The sequence below is a fragment of the Leucoraja erinacea genome, chromosome 31, assembly GCF_028641065.1.
Source record: "Leucoraja erinacea ecotype New England chromosome 31, Leri_hhj_1, whole genome shotgun sequence".
Classification (NCBI taxonomy): domain Eukaryota; kingdom Metazoa; phylum Chordata; class Chondrichthyes; order Rajiformes; family Rajidae; genus Leucoraja; species Leucoraja erinaceus.
Window position 1 is genome coordinate 18,981,457 of NC_073407.1, and position 18,179 is coordinate 18,999,635.

The 18,179-nt window shown below is 42.2% G+C and overlaps 1 protein-coding gene across 3 annotated transcripts in view; it reads left to right on the forward strand.

The window, feature by feature from the left end:
• LOC129712033 (early estrogen-induced gene 1 protein-like) overlaps nucleotides 1-18,179 on the forward strand; it is an 85,277-nt gene that overhangs the window by 10,097 nt on the left and 57,001 nt on the right. The window contains exon 1 of one of the 3 annotated variants that reach the window (XM_055660173.1): nucleotides 5,591-5,612. The exons of the other annotated variants lie outside the window; for them this stretch is intronic. Coding sequence (XP_055516148.1) covers nucleotides 5,611-5,612 — 2 coding nt within the window. The 5' untranslated portion in view covers nucleotides 5,591-5,610. Of the gene's footprint in view, nucleotides 1-5,590; nucleotides 5,613-18,179 lie in introns of those variants that run through there. 3 annotated transcript variants of the gene reach the window in all.

The window sequence follows — 18,179 nt, forward strand, 5'->3', positions numbered from 1 at the left end:
CTCTGGGGTTGGTTCCAGTCTGTCAGGGCACACAGTTGGGAGCCGGGTGATCGGGCGGTGATAATTATGAGAATTTGCAGCCATTTGAACCGCAGCCAAACTAGAGGCTTCACTCAGGAGTGGGTCGCAGCTCCCCAGCTGACGGGACCTGTTCTTGCTCTCTTTGAAGGAGGCGCCGCCCGCCACAGCGAGTGGGCAAACGCAGAGCCAACCTGTAATATGTGTGAGAGCATTTTCTCAGTCAGACAGTTGGGATGGGGAATCTGGGAGAGAGAGAGAGCTGCCGATGCCACACAGACAGAACAGTTTAATGACTACCCATTAAAATCCGCGCTTCGGCCACTCGGCAACCTGGGCCGATCTAATCTGACAGCCCTCTCACTAGCTCGCTGCGTGCCCGATCCTAATGCAGAACCTCCACAAAACCTTTGGGCTTCGGGTAACACCTGCACAAAGAGCCTCTGCTAACAAGGGCTGGCGAACCTGCACTGGGAGATGGCTGGGAGAAACGCACCACAACCACCACAAACTTGGAACAGCATAGACCTTCCACTCAATCTATCCAATACTAAAGGTGAGGCATATCGCAGTTAAATGTCTTACATTGGATTGGCGGCTCCTTCACAGGAGCAACCCTGTACTCAGTTTTCCTCGGAGATTAATCTTTGCCTTAACGGTACATTCACACCACTTGTAGGTAAAGCATCAGCCCACATCACACTGATACAGTTGCTGCCCGTCTCAGATTAAATATATTTTTGCACACAAATTATGAATAAGGATAAGAAAATGTTTCAAACACAAGTAATATGAAAGGAAGCTATTGAGTTGACAGAATTCTAGATTAATTCCTTGGTAGAATAGTTAATAATTTATACACAGTTTATACAGCTCTGCGTTCGCTTTTTTATCCCGAATGACCATTGACAAATCCCATGATTCCTTGCGTTTATCGAGATACTGAACTCGCTTATTGGGGAACGTTTTGAATTTATGCAATTTAATGTGGAATTGATTATTTCTAATCTTGCAGCACAGCAGGTGCAATAAAGATAACATGACATTAAGAAACATTGACAGAACTATTAAAACTCTTTCAAAGAATTGTGCAAATGTATTTTTTTCAAACTGTATATAAAGATGTTTTGTAATTCCGGTTAAATGTTTACTGTATTCTTTATTTTTCGAATGATTTTTAAATTCATCTCCTTTGCCCCAATGCCTTGAACGAGGATTTTTTTTTTCATGTGCCAATCCAGTGTGCAGCATCTGTGCAGTGTTGCAATTTGTCATATTTTCTCTTGCATGTTGCCTTATCTTCCCACTCAGAGTTTATCAGCCAGAGTTATGTTGTTCATGTGCTTATGTTGAATTAAAAGTCAAGATCTTCATATTTAAATTGATGTTGCTTCCTTTGAAACTAGCTGGGATATTTTTATGTAATGCCTGAAAATTTACATGCTTGCTGTATGTTAAATAACAAATCTATCTTGAGAACAACAACATCCCCAAATGCCCTGTTATTTGATGCATCGATTGAGAATAATAATTGTAGCCTAACAAGGCAGCTATTTGCTATTCTTGGTACTATTTTTAGCCAGTTGTTTATTCATAGTCAAAATCTATTTGCACATGGTATGTTTTTATTTAGTGTCCCTTTCACTGTATTCAAAAATTGAAACCAGAATTCCTGGAAATAGGGAAGTATTCTTGCAGCATGTTGAACTCTTTTATTTTTCAGAATGAGTAGAACATGGTATCACAGAAATATTTGGGGCTGAATTTCTCTGCAACAAATTATTTTCTTATCACTTGTTTATCTTCATCCTTCTTCACCTAACCCGTTCTGCATACTCTTATAACCCTTTTTCCATTTATTTAATTCCCCTGAATTAATCTCTACTATTTGCCCCAATTATCATGATGGCAAATATTATTCTCTGGATAATTATTCTCTAGCCATCATTGTTCATGTTTCAATTTTGATGGATTTGATTTCCTCTTTAATCAGAAGCTTAAGACTGTGTTAAGAATTTGTTCAGTTTCTGAATCTCTTTGATACCATTTTCTCTAAAAGTAACTAACTTCAAAAAACGATTGGATTTGTTTGGCTCAAGTGCCTTTTTTTAACGAGAATTATGCCCATGTTTGAGTGGAGCGTGTTTATTAACTTAGTGAAATTAAATTGATGTCAAAGATAAACGGAACCCAATTTTGGGGGGTATATAGCACATAAACAGGACATTCTGCTGAACTGTTCCATGTTTCTCAAATTCATCAGTGACTATCTTGTATTTATCATCTGTACACTTGTGTCAATATGCAAAGATAGATATTTCTGAGAGGAAGGAGTTTTTGAGAGAATTTGAAGGAAATTATTTTTGTCATGGAGTCCTTGTTATCTGGAACTGATGCTAGAGGAGGTGGTGATATTAGATGAAATCACTGTTTGAGAAACATTTAGACAGCTACAAAAAGGTGAGACATGGTGGATATTGATCTAGTATGGGGATTATTGTAGATGTGCAAAAAGGTTGGCATGGATATGATGAGTCAATAGGTCTGTTTATAGATTAAATTTGTTGAATGCGCAGTAATTTTGTGGATGTAGCTTACCTGTAAATTATTAAAAGTAATTTACATACTGTCTTCCATTGGCAGGCTGCTGTTGAATATTACGATTTAAAGGACTAGAGTTTGCAATTGCATGGTTTCTTATTGGTACTGGACCATATCTTTAATATATCATGAACTCAGTACAGACACGAGTTAACCTGCTTATTGCAATATACATGACAGTCAGAATTGCCCACAATAACCATTTTGTTATTTGCTGTATATTAGCTTGATTTATGCACATATACACTCCGTGATATTGTGGTTGCTCTTTGAGCATCTGACATCCAGCTTCCACTCCCTTCTCCATCGTGCTACCTATAAAATCTCTATTTCCTGATTTGCCTATCGCACCAATCATTAAGCAATACCTGTTTGTCTCACCTCTCACCACACTTGCCAACTACTTTTCATACTTTTCCTATCGACTTTACAACAGTATATTTAGTCTTGGCCCTAAATATTTTTTGATCCCTGTTTCAATATGACCACTATGGCATGGAATTTATTCCAGCTATGGAGCCCCTTTTTGTGTCAGTGTTGTACACTTTGCCCACTTCTTTGGCTTCTAATTTTTAAACGGGTTTTATAGAGTAAAAATTCAGAGGCTGTAACACTCAAGATATGTTCATTAATTTACCTGTTAGTATTAGTATGTACTAATCTCAGCAGGACTTGCTGAGATTATTTCTCAACCGGACTTGCTGAGAAATGCAGATGCTGCTTTTACAAAAAAGACACGAAGTGTTCGAGTAAGTCAGCGGGTCGGGTAACATCTCTGGAGAATGTAGTTAGGTGATGTTATGAATCTGAAGAACGGTCCAGACCTGAAACATCGCTTACTGCATGTCTCCAGGGATGCTGCCTGACCTGCTTAGTTACCCCAGCACTTTGTGACTTGCTGACTTTTTTCGTCAACACAAAAAAGAGAGGATCTTTCGCATCCCTCTTTGACGTGCTTTTAAGTAGCTTTGTAATTAGCCTTACATAGTATATAGTTTGCACCTTGTATAAAGTGGGAGTTTTGAACCAGGTTGCAAAAAGATCAAAATAATTTGATGGCTGCAGGGGAATTCCACAACTGTCTGAAAATCATGTTGTTGACTGAGTAGTATTTTACCAGTAACCTCCTTTCTGTTTCCACATCCGATTTGGGACTACTGCCATTTGTCAAATCAATCTAGCCGAGTTCTGGTAGTAATTAACTATCCTAGCATTCCCTTTCCAGCATAACTCCCAAGAAGACTCCGCTTTCAACACAATCATCCCGCAGCAGCTGGTGGAGAAGTTGGAGCTGTTGGGGGTTGATGCTGGCACATGTAGCTGGGTCCTGAACTTCCTGTCGCAGCGGCAGCAGACAGTCAGGGTGGGCAGTAGGACATCAAAAACGATAGCCGTGAGCACTGGCTCACCCCAAGGCTGTGTCCTAAGCCCCCTTCTGTTTAGTCTGCTGACACACGACTGTACTGCCAGACTCAATAACAACTTCATCAGCAAGTTCGCTGATGACACAACAGTAGTGGGTCTCATCAGTGACAACGATGAATCGGCGTACAGGATGGAGGTGGAGCTGCTCACAGGTTGGTGCAAATCCCACAACCTCATTCTTAACGTGGGAAAAACTAAGGAGCTGGTGGTTGACTTCAGGAGGGCGGGGAAACAACACCATACACCTCTGCACATCGACGGAGCTGATGTGGAAAGGGTCAGCAGCATGAAGTTCCTAGGACTACACCTGTCTGATGACCTGACGTCCACGGCCAACACCACAGCTCTGGTCAAGAGAGCCCAGCAGCGACTTCACCCCCTCCGAAGACTACGGAAAGCAGGCCTCCCCACCACACACCTACGGACTTTTTACAGGGGGACTGTTGAGAGCACACTGACATACGGCATCACTTCCTGGTTCGGGAGCTGCAAGGCGTACGAACGTCACCAACTGGACAGGATAGTGAAGACCGCAAGCAGGATTATTGGTGCTCCACTCCCCTTCCTGCTGGACATATACAAGAAGAGATGCATCAACAGAGCCATCTCCATCATCAAAGACCCTTACCACCCATCGCATGACTTTTTCACCATCCTCCCATCTGGGAAGAGGTACAGGAGCATCAGCTGCAAAACCAGCAGGATGCTCCTCAGCTTCTTCCCACAGGCTATAAGACTGTTAAATGAACTTTCCCCCCTGCCAAGTATCGCGCACAAACACCCCGCTGCCAGTCGGAACGGCTGTTGAATGTTATTGAATGTTATTAGAGGGTTAAATTGTTCATGACATGTATTTTAACTTTAATTGCTATTTATTTTGTAACGAAAACTGAATGGACACTGGTCGAGAAACGTTTTTTTTGTTTCCTCTGAGTATGCGAATACTCAGGAAATGACAATAAAGATTTACAATTACAATTACAATTACAATTACAAAAGATGGGTTGAGGGTTAGTTGGGGGAAGGGAGGCCATGTACTTGAAATATGGCACTCATTTTAATAAAGGTGGTGAGTTTGAGGCACAGATGTTTTTATTTGACCTCATCAATACAGTGTGCCCACTAATTTGGAAAGTCAAAAAATTGACTTGCCTCGACTTCTGCTGTTTCATCCAGAAACTTATCAAAAATGATTAGAGTTATTTGGTGTGAACAGAGAGTTGAGTACAGTTGAAAGTTGTTTTGATATGAGTTCTGTACAGTTGTTTAACTTTACAATCAGATTACCTCTGGAATAATGCTACGTATATTATTTTAACGCGCTGGTCGGGGAAATCCCACTATTGGTGTTTTAAAAGGAATGCCTAAAGATAAATAGAAAGTAAAATGTGGCAAGTTCTGGAAATCTAAAACAAAAAAAAAGAGAAAATCAGACAGTCAATTCGTTTTGTAGGAAGATGTACAAGATGATGCTCCTACACAAAGACTCCAAAATATTCCTGTCTCCACATAAACTGGTCTGCTCGGATATGTGATTGCCCAAGAAAGCTTCTGAATTGCCCAGAAATGTAAGTAGTTTGGTAGAAACTGGACAAATCTTTTAAGATGCTGTCTTTTATCAGATGCTATTGTTTCTGTTGAAATACATTTTTTTTTTTTACATTTTTTTTTTTAAAGTTTTTTTTTAAACTGATCTTGAACAACTTTGAAAGGAAGCAAGCACACGTTTCAGAATAGTCCATTTGGGAATTTTAATGGCAATGTTGAGAAAAGCAGTTGCAGTGTAGAAATGTATTTAAGTTAAATTTAATCTTGTATATCTAATTGTTTTACAATGCCAGGCATATGAAGGTCCTTAAAGGTTTTTGGATGGAGAATTTTGTAAGCTGGCAAACTCTGTGGAATGGCAGTGATTTAACCCTGCTCATTGGTCCTATGTTTGTAAGGCAACAGTGACAGATGTTTTCTTATTCTGCTTCATTCTGTTCAACACAGTCTGCACAATGACTGTAGCCAGATGGGATGACTCAAAAACAGCAAGACACTGTGGCGTCCCCAACTCGGCATTGTTTCCAGATTGTCCTGTCAGATTGTGCTTGGGGAGGAGACATCGGAGGAAAAATGACGTACTTGTGTGGCTGATGTGGCAAATATAAACAGTCACTACTTTAGCTCAATGTTTTGCAGTTTATTTGTAGTTTAACAGGACATGAGAGATTATTGTACGTTTTGCTACCTTTCATCTTGCATATAATCTTTTGAAATCTCTTGTATATAATATTTGAAATAATTTGCACAGTGCATTCTGCTAATGCATTCTACAAATGGAGAATTATTTTGTGATCATGAAAATGTTTCAAAAAGCTATTTAATAGGTATGTTTGTCTATCAGCATTGAAGTTCCAAGATATTTGTACTATAGCTGGTGCCTAGAGCAAGGTTTGGAATAAATGAGCTTTGTAGCTATGCATGTTTTGCTTTGAGCTGTTAATGATGAACAGGTGTTCGTTCAGTTAATAGTTCAAAGATGGCAAATGTCAGCAGATGCAAGAGTTCTTCTGCTGTGTTGGTAGAACTTTGCAACGAGTTGATGCAAGCATACATCCTCCAAGGTTTTCCAATCTTCTACATTAACATTCTGATGCTTGTTGGGACAGCTCTCTGTTGATCAGAATTGGGCTGTACCAGCAGCTGAAGGTAGTGTCCACCCATGGAAAATATATTTTGAAACTCCAGACAAAGCACAGATACATCTCCCTGCTGCCCTAGAATTGGACTGAAAGTTGTTGCTCTCCAGTGCTTTGTACAGTGTGATTGCTGAGACTAGGTTATTGTTCCAGTGGAGAGTGGAAGAGTGCTGCACAATAACATTGCATACAGTTCCTCTTTGTTTTTACAAGGAACCCATGTGTTACTCTCATGAAAAGATTTTTTTCTATTGCCACTGATGCAGTAAATTTTTTAAGTTGTTATGAATTGCAGGACTCGAAGACAATGAATAATTTGTGTAAAATTGCAGTTGCCGAAAACACTTTCCTTTGACAGTTTTTTGGATCAAACTTGAAGTCTACAGGCAGAAAGCTATTTTAAAGTTAAAATAAATGCAGAATTATTTTCATTATTGTTTCTGGAAATCTTGTGTAGTGTGCTATAACTAATTCAAAACGGTGACTAATTGTTTTTAATTGAGAATGAATTTACTTGGGTACATCTTTTTTATAGAGAGAAGTTTCACTGTCTTTTTAAGGATTATTATTTTGGTAACATTTGTATTTTAAAAACACTAATCAGGCCACATTCTTTAAAAGCAAGCCTCTTTTAAATGGGCATAGGCAGAATAGTAAAATGTGAGGTGCAAGACCTTTCACAGCTTGCACCGAAAGTTGATTCATTCAGATGATTATGGAAACTGGTTTATACATAAGTACCACAACTGAATTGAGGGCTTTTCTACTTTGTTTCTTGGACAATTAATTTACTGTTTTCAGATGTTGGCCTGCTTACATAATGGCAAAAATCTTATGTAACAGGGTACAGTTACATAAGTGAATTGGTTGAAAATTTATTTTCACATAGAAATTGTTTCTAATTCCAATTAACACATGTCTCATTATGAACTGGTTACTAATTTACTAACTGGTTGTCAAAATCAATTGCTACCATATCCTGGACAACTAAGTACATGGTTTATATCAGTGTGGAATGCACGTGACTATTCAAATGTATATTGTTGTAACCATCTGCACAGTCTGGTTTGTGTTGAGTGCTACTGATCTTAAACAGTCCCCTTTAAATTCCTATTTGGGAAGGGGCATATCGTTTCCCAAAGAACATTTAAGTCTGAAGTATGAATTTGTGCTCGGATTTGATGGTCAGTCCTCGGAATTCCTACATGGCCATAGATATGTTTTATTGCCAGTGGATGTAATGAATTTGGAGGAAACATGTTGGCAGCCTTAATAAAATTCCAGGTTAGAATTGTAACTGAGATGCACATTCCTTCATTACCAGACAGTAATATACTGTTTTATAATGTTTTGAACCAAAGGCAAAATAGCGTGTATGTTTTTCATTCTCTGTTTAAGTAATGAGTTGCCTGGAAGTGGTTAATGTTCTGCACACTGGAATGTATGAGAAAAGGAGAGAATGTGCTGCAGTTGAGGGTCAGATGAAAGTGCTGGGGGGATGGAAATGGTTGGATTGGATTACACTGAAGGGGACTGTTATGGGGAGACACAGTGTATAACACTGATGTTTACTGGATCATTGACAGATTTTCTTTTGTGGTTTGACTCGGTGGTTGCTGTGGTACTAAAAGAATGGATTGCAGCTGACTGTGTGACTGAGCAGAATTAAGAAGTTTTGATATCAATTAAATAATGCTTCAAACTCTAAACTATCAAAGTCCAAATGTGGATTTAATTTTTTTTTTTTTTACTGTGTACCAAATTCTGCACTTTTTGCAAATCCATTTTACCCTGTCTACCCCTTAAGCCTACAATCTGTGCAGCTTGCAGACGCTGGCAGCTCTTGTGTTGCTCCACGTGTCCACTTTACATGGGAGAGACCTCTACAGCTGTGGGAATTTTTAAAGGTCTTTCTCCAGTGTCCAGAAAAAATGCACTTATTTCAGTACAAATAAAAAATAATATTTTTATTTCTGCTGCACTTCTTATTGCCACTTAAATTCCTAAAGTACTCAACCAGCAATCCACATGTATGCTAACAACAGCTAATATACACTGCCAGCTGCATGGAGGAAAGGACAAATTAATTTGCTTTTGTAATGTTGGTTGAACCATAAATGTTTGCCAATTACCAGGAGAACTCCATTGCTCTTTTGGATATGTTGCATGCTCTCTCTTGCTAAAATGGCCTTAAATGTAAATTCCATGAGAAAATGCAGTGCTGCCACTAATCCACTCGAATCACTGTATATGTTCTGGTTATGTCTCCCAATCTTCTATCTATCTATCTTCTATCTATTATTATATAAAAGTCTGTGCCTGCCGTCTGTCCGTCCGGCTGCCTTTCTGCCTTTTGATTCGCTGCTCCTTCCTATCAGCTTCCAACACACTTCAAAACAAAGTTGCAAGACAGGAACACTCTGAACTTTTCACCTCAATGGGATATCACAGCAAGTGCTTCAACAGGAGGGGGAGGGCCAATTGGTATTGCAATTGGAACTGCAGCAGCAGGCAGGGAGGTGAAATTGGGATTCTTTTTAAATCCACTGCTGAGGGAGGCAGGGGAGTGCTGGAATCTTACATTTGGGAACGGGTTCAGTTCCGTTGGAGGAGACGGGTGCATGGTGGAATATTGGGTTGGGGGATCACACCATTGGGGGAGCAGACCCAACGGGTCTGCACTTGGTCTAATTAATATATAAAAATGTGTGCCGGTCGCCTGCCGTCCGGCTGCCGGCTGCCTTTCTTCGTTTTGATTTGTTCCATCGTGTGATGTCACAATGCCCAATGTTCACATATGTCCAATCGGAATTGATCCATTTACATATGCCTTTGCAGGAGCCCCAGCCCATGGTGAACATTCCATTGTGTGATGTCACAATGCCCAATGCTCAAAGACATTCTAGCCATAGAGGGAGTACAGAGAAGAGTCACAAGACTGATTCCTGAGATGTCAGGACTTTCATATGAAGAAAGTGGATATACTCGGCTTGTACTCGCTAGATTTTAGAAGATTGAGGGGGAATCTTATAGAAACCGATGTTGGGGAAGTCCAGAACAAGGGGTCACAGTTTAAGGATAAGGGGGAAATCTTCTAGGACCGAGATGAGAAAAACATTTTACACACAGAGAGTGGTGAATCTCTGGAATTAACTGCCACAGAAGGTAGTTGAGGCTTGTTCATTGGCTATATTTAAGTGGGAGTTAGATGTGGCCCTTGTGGCTAAAGGGATCAGGGGGTGTGAAGAGAAGGCAGATACAGGATACTGAGTTGGATGATCAGCCATGATCATATTGACTGGAGGTGCAGGCTCGAAGGGCCGAATGGCCTACTCCTGCACCTGATTTCTATGTTTCTAAGTTTCCCTCTTCTCACCCCTCTCCCTCTCCCACCCATCACTCTCTCCCCCACCCCCCTTCACTCTCTACCCTATCCCCTTCCCTCTCTCCCCTCACCCCTTTCCCCTACCCCTGTGTCCCTCTTCCACCACCTCCCCTACCCCTCCCTCCCCACTCTTCCACTTCTCTCCCTCACCCCACCCCTTTCCCTCCCCCACCCCTCTCTCTTTCCCCCTCCCTCCCCTCTCCACCCCCACCCCTTCCCCTACCCCTCTGACTCTCCCCCCCCACTATCCCCACCTCCCCCCCTCCCCCTCCCCTCCCCCTCCCCCCCCACTCTCTCCCCGTCCCTCCACACTCTTACCCCTCCCTCCTCCTCTCCGTCCCCATCCCTCCCCCCCCACATCTCTCTCCCCTCCCATCCCCTCTCCTCCTCCCCATCCCTCTCTCCTCCCTCTCTTCCACTTCACTTCTCTCCCCCCTTCCCCCTCCACTCTCACTCCCCCCTCTCTTTTCCCTCTCTCCACCCCCCCCTCTCCCCTTCCCTCCCTCCCCCCCCCTCACCCATATCTCTCTCCCCATCCCCCTCTCTCACCCCCTACCCCGCTCTCCTTTCCCTCCCAAATCTGTCCCGTTCCTCCTCCTCCTCTCCCCTTCCTCTCCTTTTCTCATACCCCCCCCCTCCCCACCTGTGTGTTTGGGGATGGTTAATGTGAGTGTGATGCCTCAGCCCCCCCCCCCCCAAACGCCGTTGGGGAAACAGACCCAACGGGTCTGCACTTGGTCTAGTACATAACTAAAACTCTGATCATGTGCTCTTCCGGTTTGCGAGGTTTTTCTATTTGTGCAAAAACGGTACGCGATGGCACTACGATTTTTCGTCAGCTTACTCACCGTTCTCCTGCGTTGAGAGTGCAACAAGGTTCGTTTCGATCGGTAATATATTGTAACGGTTAGCGAAGTTTAAAAATCGTAAAAACCGCGCGTGCGCAGATCGATCTGCATAGCGCTGACTGGCAAGAGAGCAGATTGGTCTCTTCCCCTGTCACTCCCCGGGATGGTTGCCCCTTCCTGCGCCATCGCGTCTTTACTGGAGCTGAGGGATGCTGGGGGTGGCCGGCGGAGCTCTCTAACCAGACACAGTTTTCGGAGGGACTGGAAGCGGCCCAGCGCGGAGGTGGAGATGTCGCAAAAAGGAAAGCGGAGAGTCTGATCCCGACGGAGGAGCGTGTCCAGCGGCCGCTGTGAGTCCCAAACGCACCGCCATCGCAACGGCCCGCAGCTCCAGCCCCTTCCCCTCTGGTCCCCCTAACTGCTTCCTGTCACCCTCCCCCGTGATACTCCCCTCTCCGCCATGGCTCTTCCCATCGTCTTTTCTCAGAGCTCTCCCCACACCCCGCCAGCACGGCCGTAGCTGCTGGTGCTTCCGGGCTGTGCCGAGGATCCGAGGCCTGGCTCTAAGAGCGCCGACAGCTGATGCTCCTCCGGGGCACGCAGGAAGGGAGAGGAGCGGCAATCTCAAGATCCTGGGGAGGCGAGGAGGGAGTGTGTGATTGGAGAGGGAGAGGAGGGGAGTAGGGAAAGGAGAGGAGTTATGGAGGGAGGGAGTGACTGACGATAGATAAAGGTGAGGGAGGGATTGCGGGAGGGTAGGTGGAGAGGGAAAAGAAGAGGGAGGAGTTGGAATAGAGGGAGAGGAGGGGGGGTGTGGGTGGTAGGGATTGGGGAATAGAGGGAGAGGAGGGCAGTTGGGGAGATGAGGAGGGATAGTGGGGGAATAGGGGAGATGAGGAGGGGGGGAGTTGGGGGATAGAGGGATAAGAGGAGGGTAGGGGGGGGAGAGGAGGTATGGAGGGGGGGAGGGACTGAAGGTAGGGGAAAGGGGAGGGATTGGGGGCGGAGGAGAGGGGAAAGAAGAGGGAGGGTGAAGGGAGAGAGTGCTAGGGATGAGGGAAAATGAGCTGCGCCTGTGCAGTTGGGGGATATGGGTGAGTGGTGGAATATTGCATTGGGGAACAAAGCCTCCTGTGTGACAGGGTCCCAACGGGTCCCACTTAGTCTAGTAGCGTTTAAAGTCTCAACCCGACTTGAATGGTATCTTTGAAAATATTTATGACAATCGCAGGACTTGTTTGGCAGCATCATACATCCCCTGTCTACACCCCAACTATTTTTCATCGATACATTCTATAACTAGAATCGGATGTCATTTATAATGCCCACCATGCAATCCTCAACTTAGCACATGTTGATATTCCTGGTATGTGTGGCCCATAATCGCATCATATTGACTACTGACCTTGCTGAAATACTGATACTTCACTTGCTGCTACCTTGAAATCAGTGAATGCCATTCAATCATCTTCATTTTCATCAGTGAAAATTTGCTTTTGTTGATCTGTGATTGGTTAAAGGCAAAAACCTTCTTAATTCTATTGAAAGGCCATGGCATCTTGATAGTAAAATCTTAGTTCAGAAGCAGTTAAACTTATTTCTGGTGCACATATCATGACCCAGTTCTCAAGTAATTTGAATTATTGCGTTCTCAGGTTAAGCATGGCTAAGCGCATTAAGACTGATTACGTTATTTCTGAAATTATCTTGAGTTAATATCCTGAATTACTTGTGCAAGAAGAAATTAATTTAATCTTCACTTGCTGCTGGATACTTTCTTGTCTGAGCAAGGGCTTATTTTTCTTTTATCTGACGGTGACAAGTGTTGTAATGAAACAGAAAATTAAAGTTATTTGAAAATGTTTAATTTTTCTTTGGAAAACTCACATAAATGTGGCAAGTATCATTCAGAAAAACTGTTCCACGCATAACCCCACCCCCCATTGATTAATTAACATCAGAAGAGGGTTAGCTGCTCTCCATGTTGAATTTGGTATGACTTTTAAAATCCATTCAGTGATACATGCATTTATTTATGCAAGTCTGGAACTTTCATGTGTGGCTACTGTTTGTCTGATTTTATTTTGCACAGCCAAAATTATATAATTTCAAAATTATGAATTTGGAAGAATTAACATTAAGCATTATAAAATCAGTGTTATAATCTATGATATAAGTTTGTAATTGCAATAATAGCTCGCTGCTGAGAACCTTTCCATACTGTTCAGCTTGCAGTTAGTGCATTATATCTGCTCACAGCTCCATCAGAATTCTGGTAATTAGGCTGCTCTGATTATCAGTCAGTTTCCACATAAACTTGTTTTGGAAAATGGGAATCCTGCTAGATTTAGAAGTTTATAATTCTCTTGATGTATCTTATGGAAGGTTGACGTTAACAGTGTTAAACATTGTTAGCGCTTCAGATTTTAATGGGATGATGAGATTTTTAACCACTGCGATTAATGAAAATGTATACTAGTATATTGTAGAATGTAGTTCCTTTCAATATGTTAGACCAATGAGATTGCCATTAAATTGCTGAAGTAATATCTTTACTATTATATTCCCTTAAATTGGAAGCTTTATAAAATGTTGTTCTCAATTGAAAGATGCTACTATACGATACAACAAACCCAGCTGCCGGTTATTCCCATATAATTGTCTCGAGTCGACTAAAAGAAGAGAAATCCTTAGGTTGGTTTGCCAAAATGTGTGGAATATTTCTTTGAGATGTAAACCCCAGCAGGAAATGATATTAAATTAATCAAATCATTGTTTCATAGAAGATCTTTCCTGCAAGACGACAGGAGAAACTTCCAACCTATTACTTTGGATATAATTTGTGTGACGGCCCAGTATGTTACCCAGCAAACCACCCAATTGCTCAAATGTACTGTCTTCCAATATTTTTATTGTAGCAAACAAAATCCTGGTTGTACTTTGTATGAAGTGTAATGGAAGCATATAAAGGGTTTTGAGAGTGCAAGGAAAAATCCACTAAAGCAGATCTCATGGTGAATGATTCCAAACAAATTTGTTTCTTTATAGCCCCAAACAGAAATTTAATAAATACTAGACCAAGTGCAGACCCGTTGGGTCTGTTCCAACGTGCGGTTGTGGGGGGGGGGGGAGGCGGCATGCAGCGTCACACACACTAACTATCCCCCCCCCCCTGCACTCATGCTAATTACCCCCCTTAATATTATATTAATATTATTAATTTTCTCCTTTTACCCCATAACCACCCTATCTATTGATGCATAGCCCCCAACTTGTAGTCACATCTAGAGAGGGAGGGGGGGGGTGGTTAGAGAGAGAGGGACAGAGAGACACAGAGAGGAGAAGAGGGAGGGTAGGTGAGGGAGGAGAGGGGTGCTGGGGGAGAGGTGGGGAGCAGGGAGAGGGAGGGAAGAGGGTAGGGGGTGTGGAGAGGAGGGGGTTTAGGGGAGGGTGGGAGGGGATGGAGAGGGGGGGAGAGAGAGGGTGTGCTGAGAGGGGGGTGAGGTGAGGGGGTTTAGGGGAGGAGAGGGAGAAAAAGGGGGGAAGAGGAGAGGGGGGGTAGGAGAGGTAGAGGAGAGGGGGGGAAGGAGAGTGGAGGGGGGGGGAAGGAGAGGGAGGGGGGGGAAGAGAGGAGAGGGGGAGAGAGAGGGGGAGAGAGAGAGAGAAAGAGGGAGAGAGAGAGGGAGAGGGAGAGAGAGAGAGAGAGGTGGGGAGAGAGAGAGGGTGCCTTTTTACTTCAACCCAAACAACCATTTGCAGGAAGTGCTTTTTTCCCTCAAACTAACCATATTTTCATTTTCAAACCACATTATGGGTACTCACAGCTGTGGGGACATTTGTTCAGTGTTATTCAGAGCTCTGATTGAGGCACACCACTTGCAGAGACTGATTGAGGCACACCACTTGCAGAGCTGATTGAGGCACACCACTTCCTGGTTTTATAGTCCCTCCCCCTCCCTCCAGCAGGGGCAGCAGAGATAATGGGGAATTTTGTAAAAACATTAATATCTCTGTCATTTTTCATCGACGGGAAAAATCCTCGGCACACATGTGGCGGAGGGGGGCTCTGAGCGAATTGGCCAAAAATGACGGCCGTAGGTGGCTGCGTTCTCTCGGAAATCGCAGCACAGAAGGCCAAAAGCGGTCAAGAACAGAGATTTAGTAATATAGATAGAAGATAGATATTTTAAATGATTTTTAAAATAGATTATTAAGATAAAATCTTTCTTGTGGCTGACTAGTCAAGATTCAGAAAACATTAATTTCAACTAATACACATTACAATAATTGGAGATGGTATTAGGAAAATCATTTTTATACAGGGAGTTGGTTGGGATTTCAGCGTGCGTGTGGATAAAGTTATTACCTTTTGAATGTGCAGCTATAAGACATCGGGTATTTTTTCTATTTAATTAATTTTATATTTTTCTGTAATTTCTTTGAATACATTCTAAAATAGCACCTCAACAGCAGCATAGCTACACCTTGCCGAACCAGCAGGTCAGCAAAGTGCATCTACTGACGTACCTGTGATTGCCAATCATCCCCCCCCCTGACTTATTTTTTTTTTTTTATGAACAAAGTTTGTTATGTGCTGAAGAGAGGCTAAAATTTCGTTGTCTCTGAGACAGTATTGTCATTAAAATTGATCTGAATTGATCTGAATCAAAGTGCATCACTTGCCAACTGATTATGAACAATGTTATTGCTGAAGAAAAGTATTGCTGATCTTTGACATATAGTGAAAAGTTGCGATAGTGACACGTTGCATTGAGAACAATCCTTTTGATCTGTTATTCTTTGAGAGGCAAGGTAAATTCTAAGAGCTGGTGCACTTTTATTTTTGCTGGGCTTTTGTAAGCAGGAGATGCTAAGTTTTCAGTGCCACCCAAATAGTCCTCCTGCTACTTTAACAATCCAGGGTCAGGAATTCTGTTGAGTTCATAGGAATGTTACTTATTTTGCAAAGAAGCCTTTGAGAATATCCTTAAATTGTTTCCTTTGTTGTTCTGGTCATTGTTTCCTGTGACATAGTTTGGAGTTTCAGCGGTATGTGTTGAGTATGACATGGGCTCTCCACTGGAGTTGGCCAAACCCAATTAAATTATGCCTGAAGAAGGGTCTCGACCTGAAACATCACCCATTCCTCTCCAGAGATGCTGCTTGTCCCGCTGAGTTACTGCAGCTCTTTATGTCTACTATAATTAAATTAAAGATTGATTCTGTTAAGACCAACCTTACAAGTAATGAATTTCAGATCCAGACTACTCACATTAAAAATATTTTTTCCTCACCCTGTCCATTGACTTTATTTTTGTCCAATTTTTTTAAATTTATGTCCCCAGGCCCATTTGATTGAACTACCATCTTTCTATTTACTCTTTCTAAATCAGCCACACATCCCATCAATTCTACCTTTAAGCTGCTTTGCTCCAAAGAAAATAGCTGAAGCTTCTCCATTTATTCTTTAACTGAAATCAGTAATCCCTGGAACCATTCCATTAAATCCTTCCTGTATCCTCTCCAGGCCCTTTTGCATCCTTCCTGAAGTGTAGTGACCAGAATTGGAAACAATACTCCAATAGTGGTGTTAGCAGTGTTTTGAAAAAGTTCACACAACTTTCCTGCCTTTGTAATCTATGCCTCCATTTAGCGAATTTCGGGGTCCCATATGTTTTACTAACTCTCAAAATAACCTTTCCACTTTCAAATACCATTTAGTCTGTAATGTGTCTCCTTATTCTTTAAGCTAATATATATCACTTCACATTTAAATTTATTTTACCAATTGTTTCCCTGTTCAGCCAGCCCAATACATGCAATGTAATCTATTACTTTCTCCCTCACTATTTTACCACGTTGCCAGGTTATCTGCAAATTTGAACATTCTACCCTGCACACCCATGCCCAAATCATTACAAAATATCATCTACCATCAATCATCCTCCAGTCTGAAAGAAACTGATTATCACAATTCTCTACATTCTTCCTTCTAAACCAATTTCTTACCCTTGCCACCATGACCCTGATAAGGCAGAATGGCATGAATCATAACTAAATCTCTCGCTCGCACACTATATGTTATTAAGCAACTCTGCTGAGCAGAACATCCGTCAAAAATGATGACTTGTGAATTTCTCATGCACTCTGCAGAAAGGACAATGGAGATTAAGTTCCCCATGCTGTAATTCATGTTTTACTTCTGGGAGGCAATTGCCAGTATCATTGCAGATCTTTTCCTGCCTTAGCCCCATTTTGCTTTGCACGATCATATTAAATCAATTTGCGAACCATGCCAATTCAGGAGCTTGTTATATCTTTTATGTAATTCCATGCTGGTTTATAGACACTGATAGCTTCAAATTGACATTGCTGCTTTAACATTTTCTATATTGGATTGCAATATTTTCCATGCAAGGTTCAGTTACGTTTTAAAAGGTAATTTTCATCACTGATTTTGAGAATAGCAGAGTTGATCCCAAATTAGCCATATTGTTTTATCACTATGGGAATTACACAGCACTTGCTTTTGACTGTTTGACAATCCTGTTTAGGAATGCAACTATTTGAGAGGAAAGTAATATTTAAAAAAAAAACAATAACTCCTCACCAGGTTTTAACATATTCCACGAGTTAGGAGCTGCATGCTGTGGCATAAAATTTCATGTTTTAAGTGGCTTTTCCATGCACCACTAAATTTTTAAAGATTCATGCAGTTCTGCTATTGAGAATAACAGCTGAATCTAGGCAGATTTTACTTTGATAAGTTCACTTTGCATCTGCATTGTTTTGATAGTGTTCCAAAAGAATAAAATGCAATAAACTTGAATGCCCTGAAGTGAAGTTGCTATATCTGAGAATAGCAGGAATTTGGATGTTGTGGATTTTACCTCTGCATCCAACACCATTGTGCCAGAGCTTCTACACTCCAAACTCTCCCAGTTGCCTGTGCCTGAACCCCTCTGTCAGTGAATCACCAATTTCCTGACAGACAGGAAGCAGCATGTGAGGCTGGGAAAGCACATCTCGGACCCGCTGACCCTCAGCATAGGAGCACGGCAAGGCTGTGTACTCTTCCCTCTCCTTTACTCACTCTACACCAACGACTGCACCTTAACAGACTCCTCTGTCAAGCTTCTCAAGTTTGTGGATGACACAACCCTGATTGGACTGATCCAGGATGGGGAGGAATCTGCCTACAGACAGGAAGTGACA